Source organism: Aegilops tauschii, chromosome 5 (genome assembly GCF_002575655.3).
Source record: "Aegilops tauschii subsp. strangulata cultivar AL8/78 chromosome 5, Aet v6.0, whole genome shotgun sequence".
Classification (NCBI taxonomy): Eukaryota; Viridiplantae; Streptophyta; class Magnoliopsida; order Poales; family Poaceae; genus Aegilops; species Aegilops tauschii.
This window is the reverse complement of record NC_053039.3, coordinates 3,099,660-3,118,853: the sequence shown is the minus strand read 5'-3', so window position 1 is coordinate 3,118,853 and position 19,194 is coordinate 3,099,660. Positions and strand designations below refer to the sequence as shown.

At 47.4% G+C, this 19,194-nt stretch overlaps 3 protein-coding genes across 3 annotated transcripts; 2 read left to right on the top strand and 1 right to left on the bottom strand.

Moving 5' to 3' along the window:
* Positions 1–2,299: 2,299 nt before the first annotated feature.
* On the bottom strand, positions 2,300–2,917 carry LOC109755983 (puroindoline-B). Its single transcript, XM_020314855.4, has one exon. The coding sequence runs from the start codon at positions 2,886–2,888 to the stop codon at positions 2,394–2,396; it is 495 nt and encodes a 164-aa protein (XP_020170444.1). The 5' UTR covers positions 2,889–2,917; the 3' UTR covers positions 2,300–2,393.
* A 1,986-nt stretch (positions 2,918–4,903) lies between these two features.
* On the top strand, positions 4,904–7,830 carry LOC109755978 (beta-glucuronosyltransferase GlcAT14B). Its single transcript, XM_020314851.4, has 4 exons — positions 4,904–5,559; positions 5,637–5,712; positions 5,836–5,951; positions 6,986–7,830. Exons 1-4 carry the CDS (start codon positions 4,995–4,997, stop codon positions 7,504–7,506), a joined length of 1,278 nt encoding a protein of 425 aa, XP_020170440.1. The 5' UTR covers positions 4,904–4,994; the 3' UTR covers positions 7,507–7,830.
* Positions 7,831–16,428: 8,598 nt separating this feature from the next.
* Positions 16,429–18,223, top strand: LOC109755980 (vesicle-associated membrane protein 721). Its single transcript, XM_020314853.4, has 4 exons — positions 16,429–16,779; positions 17,143–17,284; positions 17,657–17,777; positions 17,917–18,223. Exons 1-4 carry the CDS (start codon positions 16,557–16,559, stop codon positions 18,124–18,126), a joined length of 696 nt encoding a protein of 231 aa, XP_020170442.1. The 5' UTR covers positions 16,429–16,556; the 3' UTR covers positions 18,127–18,223.
* The last annotated feature ends 971 nt before the right edge of the window (positions 18,224–19,194 follow it).

The following is a 19,194-nucleotide window of genomic DNA, read 5'->3' as shown; positions in this document are numbered from 1 at the left end:
CAAAAAATGTTCATGATTTGAAAAAATGATCACGTATTTGTAAACAAATGTTTACGAATTTAATACATGTTCACAATATTAAAATAATTATGAAACTTTCTTGAATTCGATGAACAAATTTCGAATTCAAAAAAAGTTGACCTCCGGTTTGAAAAAAGGTTCAAATTTCAGAAAACGTTCATCAGATTTGAAAAATAATGTTCCCAGATTTCAGAAAATTTTCATCAAATTCAGAAAAATAAAACCCAAAAAAGGAAAAAGGAAATGAAAAAAGAAAATAAACAGAAAGTTAAATGATAAAGTAAAAAGAGAAAAGGAGAAAAACTGAAAGAAATAACAGAATGCCCTAGATGGTCAGGGCATCCTCCCAGCCAGGAGCTCCTATATGTCCACCTACGCTCCAGAAAACAGGGAAGCGTGCACCCTCCCTCTCCCCGCGCGCCCACATGAGCCGGCACATGTATGGGACGGGCATACCCTTTCTTTTTGTTCTTTTTTTCTTTTTAAGTTTTTCCTTTTAATAAATATTTTAGGATTTAGAAAATGTTACAAATTGTGAAAAATATTCATGATTTGAAAACATGCTTTGGAAATGATAAATTCTCACAGATTCCGAAAATGTTTGTGATTTAAAAAAGTTCATTTATCGAAAGAATATTCACAATTCTAAAACAAATCATGATTTTTAAGCTGATGTTCAAAGTATTCAGAAAACGTATGAAGTTTCAAAAAAAAGGTCCATGAAATTCGAAAAACAATGTTCATGATTTGAAAAAAAAGTTCACGTACTTATAAAAAAGCGGATTTTAGAAAATGTACATGAATTCGTAAAATGTTCATGATTTAAAAAAATGTGCACGTTTCAAAAATGTTCGTGATTTTAAAAAATGATCATGATTTCGATAAATGTTCATGATTTAGAAAATGTTCATCAACTGAAAAATGTTTGCAATTTTAAGAAAAATATGATGATTTTTTGAATTCGATGAACAAATTTTGTATTCTAAAAAATTTCACCTCCAATTTGAAAAAGATGTTCAAATTTCAAAAAAATGTTCATTCGATTTTAAAAAAATGTTCCCAAACTTCAGAACAAGTTCATGAAATTTGGAAAGGAAAACCCAAGAAAATGGAAAAAATAAAGAAACAAAAAAATAAAAGATAAAGTAGAAAAGAAATCCAAAGTGAATAATAGGAAGAAAAAAAGCTGGTTTGGGAAGGTTTTAGAACCTTATCAAAACCGAACATGAGCTAGTGGGCCGGCCCATATACGCGGCGGGGGAGCCGGGGAGGGGGGCGGGCGCTCAATCGCTCATGGGCAACTTAAGCATGGAATAGGATATACCCTCCCAGCCGTTGTTCCAACATGTTAATATATAAGGGCCTGTTCAGAAGTCGTCCGGCTCCGCTCTCCAAAAACGCACGGAGCTGGGCAGAACGTCTCAGCTGTGAGAAGCCGGCTTCGAGAAGTCGTGACGAGTCGTAGTGTATTTTCGGTGGAGTTAGAGAAGCTGACAAACAATGCTCCACAAAATCCTCTAAAACGCGGAGTTTAGTGAAATTACAAGGTATGCCACTGCCAAGTGATGGAAAACATTTCGTTTAGCATATCGCCTCCCTTCTTTCTTCGTCAACACACGATGCGTCGGGCAGTCTAGCCATAAAACCAGCCCTTGGCTCGGCTTGGTCATTGGCCCTAGGCCCGGATGGTCCAAATTGAGACCAAGCGACCCGAGACACACCCCGACGCTGGTTCAATGCCAAACCAAGCAACCTTGGACTTGGTTCGGAGTAGTGCCTGAATGGTCTAAAGGGAATTCAGATCAGCATGCATGCTCGCACGTCCGAACGCTTCGGACAGCTATTTCGAAGCACTTTGACAAGAAGAAACAATATGATTTATAGTCTTTTTCGCTTTGGTTTTTTGGTGGATGGGAAGGCTATATGAGCGAAGAAATCACTTGAGCATGCACTTCACCAACCACGTCCCCTCTAAATAGTGCCGGATCCCTAAACTCATGAAATGTGAATAAAGCCTATAAAATAACCTCTACCGATATTCTTGTGTTATTTTCCCTTTTGAGGGTTCTTCGATTCTGGACAACCTTCACGGTTGGGACTAAAATATGTTCACAAGTATGCCCTAATTATCCCATTTAATTTTCCGCCATCTATACCAAAATGCAGTGAGAGGCGTACATGCACTTCCACACATTCCTTTTGTATTGGCACAAATAACATTGTTTTCTTGATAGACACATGCATAATTAGATGTTTGTAAGAGAAACACATACATACATAAGGGAAACTAAAGTATATATTATTCCATGGTCACATTTATTGGTCACATACAGTGGTATGTGATAGTTTATTGGTCACCAATGGAAGCTACATCACAAGTAATATCCGCTAGTGATGGGGATGTTGCAGAATTTCGGATCAATGTTGCACTGGGTGGGAAGGCTCTTGGCCGTCTGCACCGTTCTGGCTTTAAGACCTTGTTGAAGGCCCTTGAAGCCACTTAGATCGCCTTGGATTGATGTCCATATAGCCTTGCAACGGCAACGCGGCGTCGTTTGCCTCAATTGCTTACAACACTGGTTTCGGACCTCCTCACAACTTCTCTTCCCCCAAGTCCGAGGAAAGAACCAAGAGAGCGGCATATCCTTCATCACACACCGATCCATAACATAATCGCTACAAGAGTCTACCTTTGGCTGCTCTTCCTCGCAATTCTCAGAACCACTCGCACTAGGCGCTATCGCAACCCATTCCCCAAAACCATCCGCGGTGGGAGCTTGCGCAGCTGGGCTGGGAACTTCTGCATATTGCGCAATAGCAGTGCTCACTACCAGAGCAAGGAAAGCTAGGAGGAAGAAGGTCTTCATGTTGTCAATGTTGTTTTGGTAGTGGTGAAGATGAAAGATGAGATGAGGCCACTATTTATAATGGATGATGTGACATGATATATGTCTACCATTGTGTGTTGCTTATGAATGCTTACAAATTTAGTTGGATGACCAAAGTTACTTTGCTATTGAGGTGATGTTCCGTGCACCGAATCTGCAATTTTCCTCGAAAAGAGACCACGTGTAATGTTATTCCAAGGCTTCTTACTTTGTTTTTTGTGGAACTTAATTTGTAATTGTGCATGTCTTTAAAGAAAGATCGAGACCATGTTGCTAGAGATTGTGTTATACAAGGTATTAGAACATGATAAGTGATGCATCTAGATGTCATCTTCCACTAACTTTCTTTGTTTTGTCATGTATTAGCCATTGTGTGGTAATTATATAGATGGCATTTTTCATAAAGTATCTACTCTTTTGTGGAAACATACAATGAGTAATGAGGTGTGACACTTCCATGTCCTGCTTTTGGTATTGTATTGCACTATATAAAAAACATATGGTTAAGTGTTTTATACTTTACTCTTTCATGAACGCTAACTTGTGGACTTCCGTCGGTTGTTTCACATGGATCCACCATTCTTAGCTTTTACCAAAAATTTGTTATAGCATGTGTCTTATGTGTTAGTAGTACACGATAAGCAATGACTCACCAAGATGTCGTCCTCTTCTACCCGTGGTTTTGCTCTGTGATGCATACGAAACCACGTGGCTCGCGCCTAACATTTGTTATGATTTTTCATTGTTTTGTGGAACTGCATTTGTAGCGAGTTATTAGGACAGAAGCAAATGATTTGTATATATTTAATAAAGAAATAAAAACATTGTGCACCAAGGACTAAATCCAACCCACAGATTATAGATAAATATGTTAGTTTTACTGAATTCATATTAAGTCATGTTTTAGACATTGACAAGGAAAATCTACCATCATAAAAAGAAAATTCAGTGGTACCCAAATTGTTAGAATCAAGGTTAAGTGTTGATGTGAACTAACCTATGATCGGATGACAAGGAGGACAGTGATATCCTCAGCCCGCTAGAGTTCAAGTCCTAAACTTTAGCTGGTGCTCACATTTTTTTGGATTTACTAGCAAGATGTCCGTGCATTGCATGGAACATCAAGATGCATTTTTTTTTACAAAACACCTGTTGTGATTGACCCATGCATGAGTAATCCCATGTTAAAAACTAATGATATCTCGAGAATTTTATCGGAAAAATGGCATCTCGAGAATTTCATCAAAAAAATGATATCTCGAGAAAGATGAGAGATAAGGTGAGGAGGAGTGGGGCGTGGTGGTGACTGGTGGTCGGACTGGGCGGAGGCATGGAGATGGACGGCGCCGGCAGCGGCCACCATGCCAGATTGTTTCAGAGACTTTCTTTTTTAATTGCTCAGCAATGAGGTTGTGGGAGATAAGGATGAACGAGGTAAGGCCTTATCTGTAAATGTGGAGAGAGGTGCGGGGGTTTTTGTAAAATTATCATAATTTGATTTCTATCCGTCAGATATAGATCGGACGGTCTATATTACAAGATGGCAGGCACACCATCATCACCAACTCGGTTTTTTTTATAAGAGTAGAGATTTCAAGCCTTTCGGCGATGTGCGTTCAGTGAGGAGGTGTTCCTGTTGACTACGAAGGCGTTTGTGACGACTTCGTCAATCTCAATATGATGTGCCAGCTCAGTCTCTCGGAGGTGCTCGTAAGGGGTTGAGTGTGTTTGTGCGCTCTCGTAGGGATGAGTGTATGTGTGTATCTATGACCGTCTGCGTTTGTACTGTGTTAAAAATATTTAAATGTTGATTAAGCCAAGGGAAAAGCAGAGCACTTATCCCCGTAAGCACCCAAAAGAACAATTGAAATCGAATTAACGAACTACATTTCTGAAAGGTAAGCTCACAAAAAAAACTCAAATTTGATCATTGAAGTGTTTGTATAAACCTGGTTTTATATTACAGTAGATTATTAAACCCGTTTTTAGTGGTTACCGCCGTTCACCTGTCTGTACCGGCCAAAAAATCCGGCCTTTTTTCCCCTGCCAAGCCGCCACCGCGGCTGCCTCCTCCCGCCGCCGCCGATGAAGCCCATCGTCGTCCACGCCGCCTCCGTGGACCGCCGGTGGCTGCTCCCTCTGGCCGTCGGCTCCGCGCTGTCGCTCTTCCTCCTCGTCCTCCTCACCACCGTCCCTCTCCCCTTCTTCCCCTCCTCCTCGCCCTCCCCGGCGCTCTTCGTCGAGCACAAGCTCGCCCCGACCCCGCCCGCCTCCCGCGCCGCCGGATCCCTCCCCCGCATCGCCTACGTCATCTCCGGATCCGCCAGGGACGCCTCCGCGCTCCGCCGCGTCCTCCTCGCGCTCTACCACCCCAGGAACCTCTACGTCCTGCACCTAGATGCCGAGGCGCCCGAGTCCGACCGCCGGGACCTCGCCGCCGGCCTCGCGGCGCACCCCGTCATAGCCGCCGCCGGCAACGTCCGCGTCGTCGAGCGGGCCAACCTCGTCACCTACCGCGGGCCCACCATGGTCGCCAGCACCCTGCACGCCGCCGCCGCGCTCCTCTGGGGCCACTCCGGCGCCGGCGGGTCCGACTGGGACTGGTTCATCAACCTCTCCGCCTCCGACTACCCGCTCGTCACGCAGGACGGTAAAGGCCCGGTCCACCGCTCCCGATCCGTCCATCACAGTGCCGTAGCACCATTTGACCTTGTGAGCTTGCTGCAGATCTGATCCATGTCTTCTCCAAGCTGCCGCGTGATCTCAACTTCATCGACCACACCAGCAACATTGGATGGAAGGAGTAGGTGTCTCCCTTCCTTAGAACTACTCGGATTGCTTGCACGCCGTGGCTGGATGGATGGACACTGAAGGGAAAGTAATGTGCATCTTGTTCTTGTTGGTTTGTGAATCTGTATGCGTGCAGGTTTCAGAGGGCGAAGCCGGTCATCATCGACCCGGGGCTCTACATGAAGAAGAAGGCGGACGTGTTCTGGATACCACAGCGCCGGAGCGTGCCAACAGCCTTCAAGCTCTTCACTGGTAATTAAGACAATGTATTGCTTCGAGTTGATCCATTGGACTGTTCTTGCTTGGTAACCCAATTATTTACATATATACTAGTGCTAGCATAGAAATGTTGTATCTAGGATTTTCCATGCATTTGATTGTTCACTGTGCATACTAGGCTCCTGCAAATTCTTGTTCTGCCAATTGAAGGAATTTCTCTACCAATTAAAGGAATTTGTTGTACTACAAGAGTTTATTCGTGAATCTGAGTGTTCAGGGTTTGAAACTGATATGTGCTGATTTATATGTGTTTGATCATGCAAGTTCTGGAGACCAGGCCACCAACTGAAATTGATTTATTACTATAATTAGATGTTCAAAGTGTTCCTAAGATGTCATGCAGAACCCTGCACAATAAATGTGATGCTTTTCTAGCTTAATTGCCTGTATTTGTTTTTTTGCTGAAAACAACCATGGCATAAATGAGGAAACTCCCTGTGTTCAGATTTGCCTTTCCTGTATGACAATAATTCCAATCCTATTGAATGTAACTAGTATAACCTTTATTTTCAGTTTCAGTTCAGTTACTACTTTTTTGTGCTAGTAAACTTCACCTGTTATAAATGCTCTTATTAGCAGCCCCAAATTTTTCACCGTTCTGCCTCTCTCTAGACCAAGAAGATCAACTGGTCCCAGTTTCTCAAGTATTTCGGCTTGATATGCACACTCCATGTTTTAACATCTGAACTAGATAAGTAGCTGTAAGATTCAGAGCCTGCCTTTCCACTTTCCAGTGAAGGTCAAGGCATAAGATTCCTAACTGGCAAGCAAAACATTAGCATGGTTAGGACATTGATAATATGTTAGCTTTCTTGTGGAACAACTTACAGAGAAGTTTGGCACTCTTCCTTGCACAAACCCCACAAATATTGCATTTCAAGAGCTTTTGTGGAGTGACCAATTAGCTCTGTTACTCTGGGCCTTTTTGAGGAACCAATATTTGCTCTTAAATCTCTCCTTTTTTTTTTTGTAGATTCACCTGATAATCCCTATCTATCCTGATGCAGGTTCCGCGTGGATGGCGCTGTCCAGGTCGCTGGTCGAGTACAGCATATGGGGTTGGGACAACCTTCCCCGCACCGTCCTCATGTACTACTCCAACTTCATCTCCTCCCCAGAGGGCTACTTCCACACCGTTGTCTGCAACGCTGAGGAGTTCAAGAACACGACGGTGAACCACGACCTGCACTACATCTCGTGGGACAACCCCCCGAAGCAGCACCCGCACTACCTCACGATGGACGACCTGGACCGGATGATCGCCAGCGACGCGCCCTTCGCCCGCAAGTTCCACGCGGACGAGCCCGTGCTCGACCGGATCGACGCGGAGCTCCTGTCCCGCCGCGCCGGCCCGGACGCGCCCACGCCCGGAGGCTGGTGCGCGGGGACGCGGGACAACGGGAGCGACCCCTGCTCGGTCGTCGGGAACACCAGCTTCCTTCAGCCTGGCCGTGGCGCCGTGCGGCTGCAGCGGCTCGTCACGTCGCTCCTGTCGGAGGAGAAGTTCCACCCGCGGCAGTGCAAGTGATGGCATGCTTCTTCTGATGCCAGAGCTGCCTGCGGTGTGATGATGCACGGATCTCCTGCCGGCGATGTACGCGCGGTTGATTTGACCGCCCGCGGCTCGCCATTTTGTCGGCTAGGCAGCAGACCGTGCCATGTATGATGATGTTGTACGATTAGACCACGTAGCGTAAGTAGAGTTTGTTGTTGTATCACCCACTTGTGTAAGACCAGTAAAGACCACGAGATGATGTATCATCGACTCGACGGTATGAACCTGAAGACGGGAACTTGGCGATGAAAGTTGTACCCACGCCTGCATCTTGTAAAGGCCGCTGATGTTTCTGAAGTTTGGGTATCTCTGCTGGTTGTTGGAAAACAGAAAAACGGTGACTTATTGCTGCCTGAGTAAGAGCCGTCCTGAAGGACCCATTTTTTGTTACTAGGAGAACGGGTCATTCAGAAATGAGGCTGATGAATGTGTTTTGTAGTAACAATTCCTGGTAGTTATTATTCAGTCAGACAAGATTGCTTGCAAACATGTCATTCTCCTGTGTTGGCGTAAAACATCCGAAAGGCAACGAAAATGGAATATTATATATATATATATATATATATATGTTGGTGCGACATGTAATTACCGTGACGGCGTCGAGCTCAGCCAAAGACGAAGGCCCACCTAGCGCGCCAGAGACTGAGGACGCGCTGCTATGAGCGGGAGCGACTGCGAGAGGAGGCCCGGTTGCGTGAGCAAGTGATGGTGCGGTGGTGTTGTTGTTCATGGAGTTGCTCCCAACGAAACTGGGCAACGGGAAATCATGTACCGTCTTGTCTGGATTTTCCTTCGTCCAGTTGATGATAGCTGGAACCAAGTTAGTAGCGAAATCATTTCTGCAGGCAGTTACAGCTGCATTGACTGCCTGCTGTAGCAACTCATTTTTCTCCTCGGTTGTTTTTTTCGCGTCCTCAGCTGCTTTTTTCTCGACCGCAAGCTTCACCTTCGCGTCGATGTCCGCCTGACTAAACTTCTTTTTCTGCTTCTTGGCCTCCGGGCCCTCGTTGTAAAACACTTTCCACGTGGCGCCGTCTCCAGCGCCGTGCACACGACCATATTGCGGCCGCTGGCCCAAAGGGAGTCCCCCCCCCCCCCCCCAATCGAGAGGATGACAGACGAGAGAGGAGGGAGTGGTGCGAGCGACGCCCGCTTGCCACCTCGACGTGATGAGAGGTGGCGTGGAGACGAGGACATGGACGTGGGACTCGATCCTTCGTGTGGCAGCGGCTAGCGTCGCGGTCGATGGCGCCCCTGCCGCCCACTTTCATGGATCGAGATTGAGAAGAGAAAGGGGAAGGAGATAGGTCACATAGAGGGGGAGGGGGATTGGGATGGGGAGATGAGGCGGCGGCGTGTTGGGGTCGAGGGCTCGGAACGGGAGATGAAGCACGAGCGCCGGTGAGGCTGGCGGCGGCGGGGGAGAGAAGAGAACGAAGGCTGTGAGCGAGAGGTGCGAGGGATGCGTTGTTTCTGTCCTCTTTGACACAATAAAACGCGACAGTAAAACCTGCGGACGTGGCACTCGTGAGCGGGCGCCCATGCCGCGACTGTTAAAGGGTTCAATGCTCGCCTTGGAGCTCCTCTACCCGGACAAGTACGACACCAGGTATGTATGTACGTACGTACGTAATTGTTTTATAGAGTGAGTTTCGGATTGAGAATGAGTTTTAGAAAGCATCTAGTCCTCGAGTGCAATTTTAGATTGCTGATGTGCATACTCCCTCTGTAAACTAGTGATCTAAACGCTTTTATATTAGTTTACGGAGCGAGTACTATAAATATAAAATGCTTCAGGTCACCAAAGTAGTGATCTAAAACGTCTTACATTTATCTATAGAGGTCGTATAAATTATGGGCATATAATCTTTTCGATAAAAAAAGTGCATTTTACTAACATGAACAAAGTCCAAAATGGTTCACTTAATCCCTTAATAAAACCAATCCCGTTCAATAGTCACCCAAAGTGGATTTGCTCGGGTGGTTTTGTTGACCGTGGGGTCTCCTCCTCATTCCCTCTGCAGTCTCGGGCCTCTCTGGCTGGCGACGCACGTGGCCTGGCCACCGCCGGCGACATGTGCGGGGAGCCGGGGGACGCCGCCGGTGACCTGTACGCTGGGCTGGGGCTGAACAAGGAGCACCGCAGCTCATTCTTTCCCTCCCTTTCTCAGATTCAAACACCGCAGAGCGCCGCCCACCGTCGACGTAGCCACCGGCCACCCCTCGCCAAACCACCGTGTCCAGAGCCTCCAAAATCTCAAGACAGTCCTCTGCACCGAAGGATTGGAGCCCAAAAGCCCGGAGCTGGCCCAATCGAGCTCTCTTCTCCGTCTGCGGCCGCCGGACGCCGACGAACGACTTGTCGCACATAGACGAGCTTCGGCCTAGCCTTCGGCTCCGTTAGACTCGCGGTTAGCCTCTCCCAGTTTCCCCTATCCTCTAGAGCTCGCACCCATGCTGTAGCAGTCGTCCATGTGAGCTTAGCGCTGTCGTCTGCCATGGCCGACGTGCCCTCATTGCAGAGCTCCCCTTGCGCCGTTATGCTACCTGGATGGCCCTCCTAGGTCCGAAGATTCCCCCAGCCGCCTAGTTCGCTTTGGTTCGTGCCGTAACGTCAGTGTCGTCGGAGCCGTGGCTCTGCCGCCGCTCAGCTCTGCCGCTAGTTTGCTTCCGACCATCCCACGGCCTCCCGCGACCAACCATGGACACGCGCGAGCGAGGGCAACACCCAGATAGCCTCTAACGCCGTTGTTGTGGCCGCCGGCGAAACACCGCCGTAATTTGAGGTCGCCGGCCGGTTAACCCCGACCGTGCCAATGTGGCGTCATTAGTTTAGGTTGATTAAGGTTAGTCTAAGACAGTGGCATGTGGGTCCCCCTTTGTTTATGATGCAATTAGGGCTAAATAAATTTCCTGTTAGTCTCTATGCAACCGAGATGTGGGCCCCATGTATCATATTTGACTGGCACAACGTTGACCGGGCCAAGCAATCAGTGAGAGTGGCTAGGAGAGAGGAACCCACCGCATGTCAAATACCACCTTTGACCATGTGCACATCGGCATCCATGTCCACGTCCACATTTTTTGACGGGTTTGGGATTGTTTAGGGGGGTAAGGGAACCAAAAATAAGATCAGAGGGTTACGTGAACCATCAAGTATCTTCAGGATAGTAAAATAGACTTTTTTCTTTAGAGAATTACATGCCTGCATGTTCCCGCGCATCAACCAACCACAAAAGGAGAACTAAGTAAATTAAACAAAGGGTTAATATCTTAATTACTCCCTCCGTCCCATAATATAAGAACGTTTTTCAAGCTAACATAGTTTGAAAAACGTTCTTATATTATGGGAGGAAGGGAGTATATAGCAACAAAAAGTCGTACAGAATGGACACTATATTTGATCTATTACATATTATTAAGTTTTTTAATAGTTTGGATTGCTTACCACATGTGTCACATGGTTATTATGTATTATTAAGTTGTATAGAAAGATATATGTTTAGTATACACCAAAAATAAGTCACAATAAATGGTTCAAAATTCAGTCGAGCAAATAAATCACAAAGCATGTTGAAAATTCAACATAGAAAATACTCCCTCGGTCTATTGGTACACAGCCACCTCCCAGTATAGGTCTAGATTCGACCAAATCTTTTCTTTTCATTTTTTGTGGGGAAATTCGACCAATATCAAACACAAAAAATGAAGAAGAAAAACCATTGGAATTATACGTACTTCCTCCGTCCAGTTTATTAGGCCCCCCTCGTAGTTTGGATGAAACTTTGACGATCTATGTGACTAAAAATATATGAGGCATATGCTATAAAAAAAATATACTATTGGATTTGTATGAAAACTGTTTTTCATGGAATAAATTTTGTGACATACTTCATATTTTATTAGTTGAATTTATGGTGAAAATTTCACCCAAAATATGGGAGAATATAAAAAATTCGGACAAAAGAGGTATTCGAAAGAAGATTCACATGGTACATTTTCTTATGTCATACTATAACATACAACTTATTGGTCAGACTAGTGTTCAAAGTTAGGCCCAAATTAAGAAGTGGCCTTGAAAGAAGTATTGTACAACTCAAAGACTAAAAGAAAGGGGAAAAAACCATTGTTGTGTGGAACGTACAATAGGATTCTCAACTATTGTACAATTACCCCTCAAAAAAACCATTGTAAACTTAAAAAAAAATACAAGTGGTTCAAAAAGGGTTAGAAAATACTATCCCTCGGATCCAAAAAAATTTGTCGTGGCTTTAGTTTGAATTTAAACAAAAGCTGAACCAAACCCATGACACTTTCATTGGATCAGTAGTTTTTAAGATTTATAGTCCAAGTATTGTACAATTCAAAAAGGAGAAGAAAATACGTGCATATGCTGTTTGTCTTGAACACATACATATAACATATATGCTGTTTGTGACACGGGCCTATATAACGAAAAAAATTGCGTGTGCAACACAATGCAAAAAACAATACAAGAGCAACGTGGCTGGCTACTTGGGGATGCTCTCGGCGCTGATGAGCAGGGAGGAGGACCTGCGGCGGAAGGGCATCATCCAAACCACGCTGGACGACATGGAAGTGATAAGGCTCCTCAGGAAACTGGAACCCCATACCAACGGGAACAAAGTGGGGGATATGGATCGAGTTTTACCGCTTCGTCTACAAGAACCTCAAGTTCCTCATCGCCATCGGCTCCTTCCTCAGCGTCTCCCTCTCCGTCCTCAAGGCCATCCTCGCGCTCCCGGCGGGCTCTTCCGAATAATCAAGTGAAGCATATAAGTACGTACGTATGTTAATTAATTTGTACTACATACTACTTATGTACGTACGTGTTGTATAGGTCAAACATATGTCCTCTGTGTTGTTTATTAATTTGTACTTGCATACGTATATTAATTTGTACTTTATTAATTATATGTCATGCATGACAGTAAATAAGATCATCTATGAATATAATCTATGATACTTTTCATTATGGAGGCATAGTATCATACGCTGGTATTATATGCATGATACTAATTTATGATACTACCCACTAGGGGCAGTCTAATTCATTAATGTGATGTGCATGCCACTCGCAGATACACCGCATGCACATGCATTGAGTGAGCGGTTTATGATTGACTTGTTTTGTTTCCTTTCTGCAAATGTTTGTTTTGGGTTACAATGTATGTGTTGTTTGTATACATCAAAGGTTTATTTCTGTTGCTTGAGGTTTGGTCAAACAAGATACCCATGCTTATTGGTGAGGATCGCACGGGCGGCGGCGGGGTGTTCCTCCTTCCCCCGCACGAGTTGACAGTCGCGGGATCCAAGATCGTGCGGTGGCGCGGTGCTTTCCTCGGGGCGCGGCGGCACGGCAGCAGCAGCAGGCGGCGGAGACGCGGGCTGCGGGTGGCGGCGCGAAGGGGCTGAGGCGTGGTGGGGCGCGGTGGGCTCCGGCGGTGCTGACCCTGTCGGCGTGCGGCCAGATCTGGGCCCAGGCGGCGCGGGCCGGGAGCGGCGTGAGCTGCGAGCGTCCACCTCTACCGTGGCCATGGCTGGTAGGGGCGGAGGCGCAGCGGCGGTGGCAAGTGGGCGGGCTGCTCGGTTTCCAGGCGTCCCGCCGGCTGGACGGCGACGGCGGCGCGGTCGGACTCCCCGGTGAGCTTCCTCGGGGGTGGGCGGCGGTCCTGGTGGGCACTCCTTGCCGGTGGCTAGGGCTGTGTTGGTGGCCTTGCGCGGATCTGCGCTGGTCGCCGAGGCGGGGCGGCATAGGGGTGTGTCCGGGGGGAGGGATTGGGCTGGAGGGATGGGCGGCGCCGATGTGCTCGAGCCCCCGTCACCGACACAGGGGTGTGTCTTGGGTGTGTGTGTGTTGTGTGCGGTGGTGGTGTGCGTTGTATCGGTCTGTCCCGATGTTGTGATGATGTTGGCTTTATAATATAAAGCGGGGAACCCTTTTTCGGTATTGGTGAGGATCGATGATTTTGCTATACTAGTTGGTATATACATTGTTGTTGTTATTCAGTCAATGTGAATGCATGTGGCCCTTCAAAAATTTCATCTCCTGATGCCTCAGTCAAATGGAGCATATGTCGCATTTCCCTTGTGCACGTGTCGTGATGTATTGGTGTCTGAAGTGCCATCTGATAGCTCGTCGAGCATGATAGGAGTGTCGTCGAGGGAGGGGGCTCGTCAGATCTATGCATCCTCGTCCAGATCTGGCTCTCCGGTCGTTCTCGGGGGGAGGGGAAGGTGGCGCCTGCCATGTGTTGGCGTTGTTGTTTTGTTGGAGGTCAACGGGTTTACAGGGACGTGTTGACACGAAGGCGGCCATGCTCGTGGTCGTTTACGACTGGGGTCTGATGCCTCCTGCCTTTGTTCGGTCACGTGGGGAAGATTGGTGGTACTGCTGCTCCGAGCAAAAATGTTTTCTTGACTCTCACCAGCCAATGGCAACGACGTCCATGGCAGCGGCATCGTGGACGTTGCTTTCCTCCTTGGGGCATTGTCTTGAAGTGATTCTGGCGATGATGATGGTGGCAAGAGGAGTTGGGTCACAACATGTTGTTCGTCATTGATTGCCTAACATGTCCCTAGGTTTACCCAACTGCTGGCTATAAGTCAGTGCCATGTCATCTACAGCCATCTTATAGCTAACATGTTGACACGATGGCGGCCATGCTCGTGGTTAGCAAAAGGACCACGAGCATGGCCGCCTTCGTGTCAACACGTCCTCTTGCAATGTAGCGGTGAAGTTAGAGCATGGTTAATAGTATAGCCAACTGCTGGCTATAAGTCAGTGCCATGTCATCTACAGCCATCTTATAGCTAACATGTACAATAGTAGATCAAAAGAGTGTACTAATTTTTTATTATGTGGCCCACTTTCTATTCTCACAAAGTGCCTAGGAGCACGTGCTAGAGCTGGCTCTTCACGAAGAGCCCGCTTACCTTCTCTCTCTTCTTCTCTTTCCTCCAACTAAGCAGAAATATACTAGTTTATTCCTTATAGCCGGCTAACTCATTTCTATTATACTTGCTCTTAGAGTTGTGTGTCAAGAGGTGACTCCGTGTGCTTCTTTCTCCCGGAAGACACGCTATCAAAGTTAGAGCCGCCTAGTCCTGGACATAGGCCTGCAGGGATCTCGTGCATTGATCAGAGTGATGACTCTGTATTGGTCGTCCGTGATGAAGTCGGAGTCGCTTGCTCAGGGAGAAGTAACAACAATTGACAGTTTGCAAGCAACCTCGATAGGATTGTTTATGTGTGGGTATTTGTTAGGGTATATATATCATGTCCTTTGGGCATGATGTAGTGGTTTTAGCCTGGTTTTCCGCTAATGATCAAGACAATTCTTTCTTTTGAAGTAAGCATAGAACCGCGGCGGCAGCAGGAGGCGACGCCGGAGTGGGGTCACGCGGACGGGCGCAGGAGGGGAGAGGCGACGGCGCGGCGGGAAGGTCAGGGAGGCGGAGGAACGCCGCAGCCGTAGGCGGGCGCGCCGGCACGCGGTGAGCACGCGGGCGACGCGGGTAGCGGCGAGTAGGACGGGCGGGCGAGCGCGAGCGCGGGGGCTCGACCACAGGGGCGCGCGGGAGCGCGGACGGGCGCGGGCACGACGCGGTGAGGGAGAGTGAGGAGGAGAGGGAGGGGCTCACTGGGTAGAGTAGGGTTCGGGGCAGCGGGTGTCGAGGAGAGGGAGGCGGGGACGTCGTGCGTAGGGGGGGGCAGGCCGACGAGGAGGTCCGGCGACGATGGACGGTGACGGGCGATCCGGGCGGCGGCGTCGGCGGTCTCCTCCCTCGATCCCGATCCAATCAGGGGGAGAGGGGGAGATATTTTGGGGGGAGTGGGGGATGTCGGTGGTTGACTGGGAGGGGAGTGGGGGTTAAGGAGTGCGGGTGGGCCTTGGCCCAGTTGGGTAGGCCAGCTGGGCCGGAGCGGGGTGTGTGTGTGTGTGTGTGTGTGTGTGTGTGTGTGTGTGTGTGTGTTTCCTTTTATTTATTTATTTTTGTTTGTTTGTTTCATTTGTTTCTATTTTGTAATTTCTTTTCTTTTTATTTATTTTTTTTTCTGTTTTAAATCATTTTAAATTATCTAGGCGTTTTATAAAAATGTGTTTATTACACCATATTTACTTATGCAAAATATGGTACCTCCCGAACATTTTTGTTTTAAAATTTGAAAAACTTTTATTGTTGACATTAATTTGAATTTGAATTTTGAAACGGTTTTGATCCAACGCGATATTATCAACAGTAACCGGAGTGACGTGGCACTGTTAGCGTGGGATTACTATAGCTTAATTATCCGGGCGTCACACGTGGTCTCCTTCTCGGCGAGCGGACGCACGGCGGAGGCGAAGGCGGCGGCGGAGTTTTGGGGATCTTTTAATTACTGGCAGTTTTGCAAAAAAAAAACTTGCATGCACGCGTATTCGAGCGAGCTGGTCACATGTGGCAGTTAATGCACACTTCACATAGGTTGACTAGAGCCAGCTCAGCACATATTTACACAAAACCGTATAATGGACCGTAGATGACCCCCTAGAACAAGTTTGATGACTGTATTTCGGGTATTTGTAACCAAAGGGACTAAAGCTAGCGCCAGCGCAAGTAATAGGACCTGTAGTGAATTTTTCTCTTCTTAGAAAGACCTTGCCAAGAAATTAACATGTTTGGTCGGGAGTCAGATTATAAACGAATAATGATGGCAACTTTTGGTGCTGTTACCAGCTAATGATGACTAATAAAACAAGGTTGGTCGTCCAGGGAAGCTAGTGATAATCAACGCGGCGAATCCCTAGTCAAACGGACGGCCGGGAATTGAATTGATGTGGTCTGGCTGTGCGCATCATCAATTACGTACCGTTGACAGCTTCCAGAACGGCGACATAGGATAGACCACCAAACCTTTGTTCCTTCCGACATAGCAGTATATCATTTGTTTCTTCTTCCTGCTCTCTTCCTTCTTCGTAGTCGTCGTCGTCGTCTTGACAAGCTTGATCGATCGATTGATGGCGCGGAAAGGGGAGGGCGCGGGTCCTAATCCTCCGGCGACGACCATGATCTACGCGATGGTGGCGCGGGGGACGCTGGTGGTGGCGGAGCACACGGCGTACACGGGCAACTTCCGGGACATCGCGGCGCAGTGCCTGCACAAGCTCCCCGCCGGCGACAGCCGCTTCACCTACACCTGCGACGGCCACACCTTCACCTTCCTCCTCCACCAGGGATACGGTGCGTCATCCATCTTTCTTACCTCTTTCCTCTCCGGTCTCCCATGTTTTTTTTTTCCATCCAATTCTCGTGCGCCCAGAACACAGCCAGATCGTCGCTCTCTCTTCTCCCAAAACACAGCCAGAGCTATCAATCTCAAAGTAATTAGTTAGTTCTGAGGTCAGGTTCTAGTTGATGGAAATATATCATATTCATATCCATGAATGATCGCATACAAGTTCTCACTTAGTTTTTCACAAATCTCTTTTGGTGTTGCCCTGCTTTCCAAGCATACACGTCCTATTCAGTAGAACCATAGTTATTCAGTAAAAACCAAAGCCTGAACTGAAAATGACATGTGCGTTATATGCATATGATATGCAGCCTACTGCGTGGTGGCGACCGAGTCGGCGGGGCGCGAGGTGCCCCTCGCCTTCCTGGAGAGGATCAAGGAGGAGTTCAACAAGCGGTACGCCGGAGGCAAGGCCGCCACCGCCACCGCCAACAGCCTCAGCAAAGATTTCGGGTAACAAATTATGACTAATGTACGCGCGGTTAATTACTCCGAATGACATAGAGACAGAGGTTAATTAGCTGCGGTCAACAAATTCAGCAACGTACTCATCGATTAGCCAAAGATCATTCCATAGCAAATACTACAACGTTACCAAAAATAAAAATATCCATAACAAATACTAGTAGTAGTACAACGTTACCAAAGATAAAAGATCATTCCATAACAAATATTACTTCAACGGCAAGGATTTCGGGTAATTAGACAGCCAGCTATATATCCATATGGCTACCTATCGAGGTAATTGATTACTTTTATGATGGTCCATTAGTGATCTAGCACTATGATTAAGTAAGGTATTAACAAAACAAAGGGATTGGACAGGCCGAGGCTGAAGGAGCAGATGCAGTACTGCATGGATCACCCGGAGGAGGTGAGCAGGCTGTCCAAGGTGCAGGCCCAGGTCTCCGAGGTCAAGGGCATCATGATGGAAAACATCGACAAGGTATATATATATACATACACCTCATCATCCTTCTTCTAACTGCAATCTAATAATGCTGGATGTGTTTGCTTGTTAATTTCATCTTTCAAATGACGACATCGACAATGGTTTGTATGTATGGTGCTCGTGGGATCATCAGGTGATCGATCGCGGGGAGCAGATCGACGGCCTGGTGACGAGGACTGAGCAGCTCCACGACCATGCCATGGATTTCAGGACCGAGGGCACGCGGCTCCGCCGAAGGATGTGGTACCAGAACATGAAGATCAAGCTCATCGTCGCCGGCATCGTCGTCGCCATCATCCTCATCATCGTCCTCTCCATCTGCCATAGAGACCACTGCAAGTAGCCATAGCATATCATCCTAGCTTCGTCCACAGCTTGAACAGAAAATTTAAGTCTCAATCGTTGATTCTATAATATATTACTACTATATTACTGGTTCTCGTGATCGATCCGATAATGTCACGTCACATGCCATGCCATGGATTCAACGCCCCTGGTAGTTGGTCTGCTCATCAGATGTAGCTCTTCGAAAATTTCTCTTTTGAGAACTTCACTCTTTCTTAGCACTTTCCTAAAAGTTTTTGGTCAGATTTTAGGCATGGCAAATCCAGTGTTTTTCATGGCAATTCATATTGGTGCGATGATGGCAAATTTAATTTGCAAACACGGCAATTTTCTAGCAAAAAAATGAATAGAGGTGGATTAACCATGCTCGCCAACTGAACTTTTCTTCCCCGACAAACATAATTATTATGAAAAACATTTGATTTATCGTGCCTACAAATTGACATTCGTTAGCGGGTCCAAAGTTTAACTCTTAAAAGTTTGAGTTGAGCCTCAAACATCCCCTGTCCACAACAAATTTGAGCAGCCGAGCAATATCTCCCTAAATACTCCCCCCCTTCCCCCCTCCTCGTTCTTCCCACGCACAATCGACACACCCCCTGTCTTCCGAGCAAGCTGCCGCCATTCCCCGCCCCCGACCACCTCGCTAGCGTCCATTCCCTACTTCTCTAGGCACCGCACAGCACACCTTCGACGCTCCCTCTGCATGGTGGCATAGCGCCCTCCCTGGGCCCTGACCTAAGGATGGCAACCATAGACGCGTTATGGGTACCATCATCGGGCGCGTGTACATCCTTGCACCTCAACGAGCCCCTTGCGTCTCCCTACACATGAACCCCTGGCCACGATGAGCTCGATGATGCACCCCAAGGTGTTGTTGGTCATCATCTTGGACGAAGGAGGCCAGGAAGCGGCAGTGGATGTCAATGCGGTGGCACATCCGGCCCCACGGTCCCGAGCGAAATGTGTGTTGAGGACACCACAATGGTGCGTAGGGAGGCCCCTGTGTGCTGGTGGTTGTGTGTGCCACAGATGACACGACTGGCACAGGTGGGATGTTGGAGTT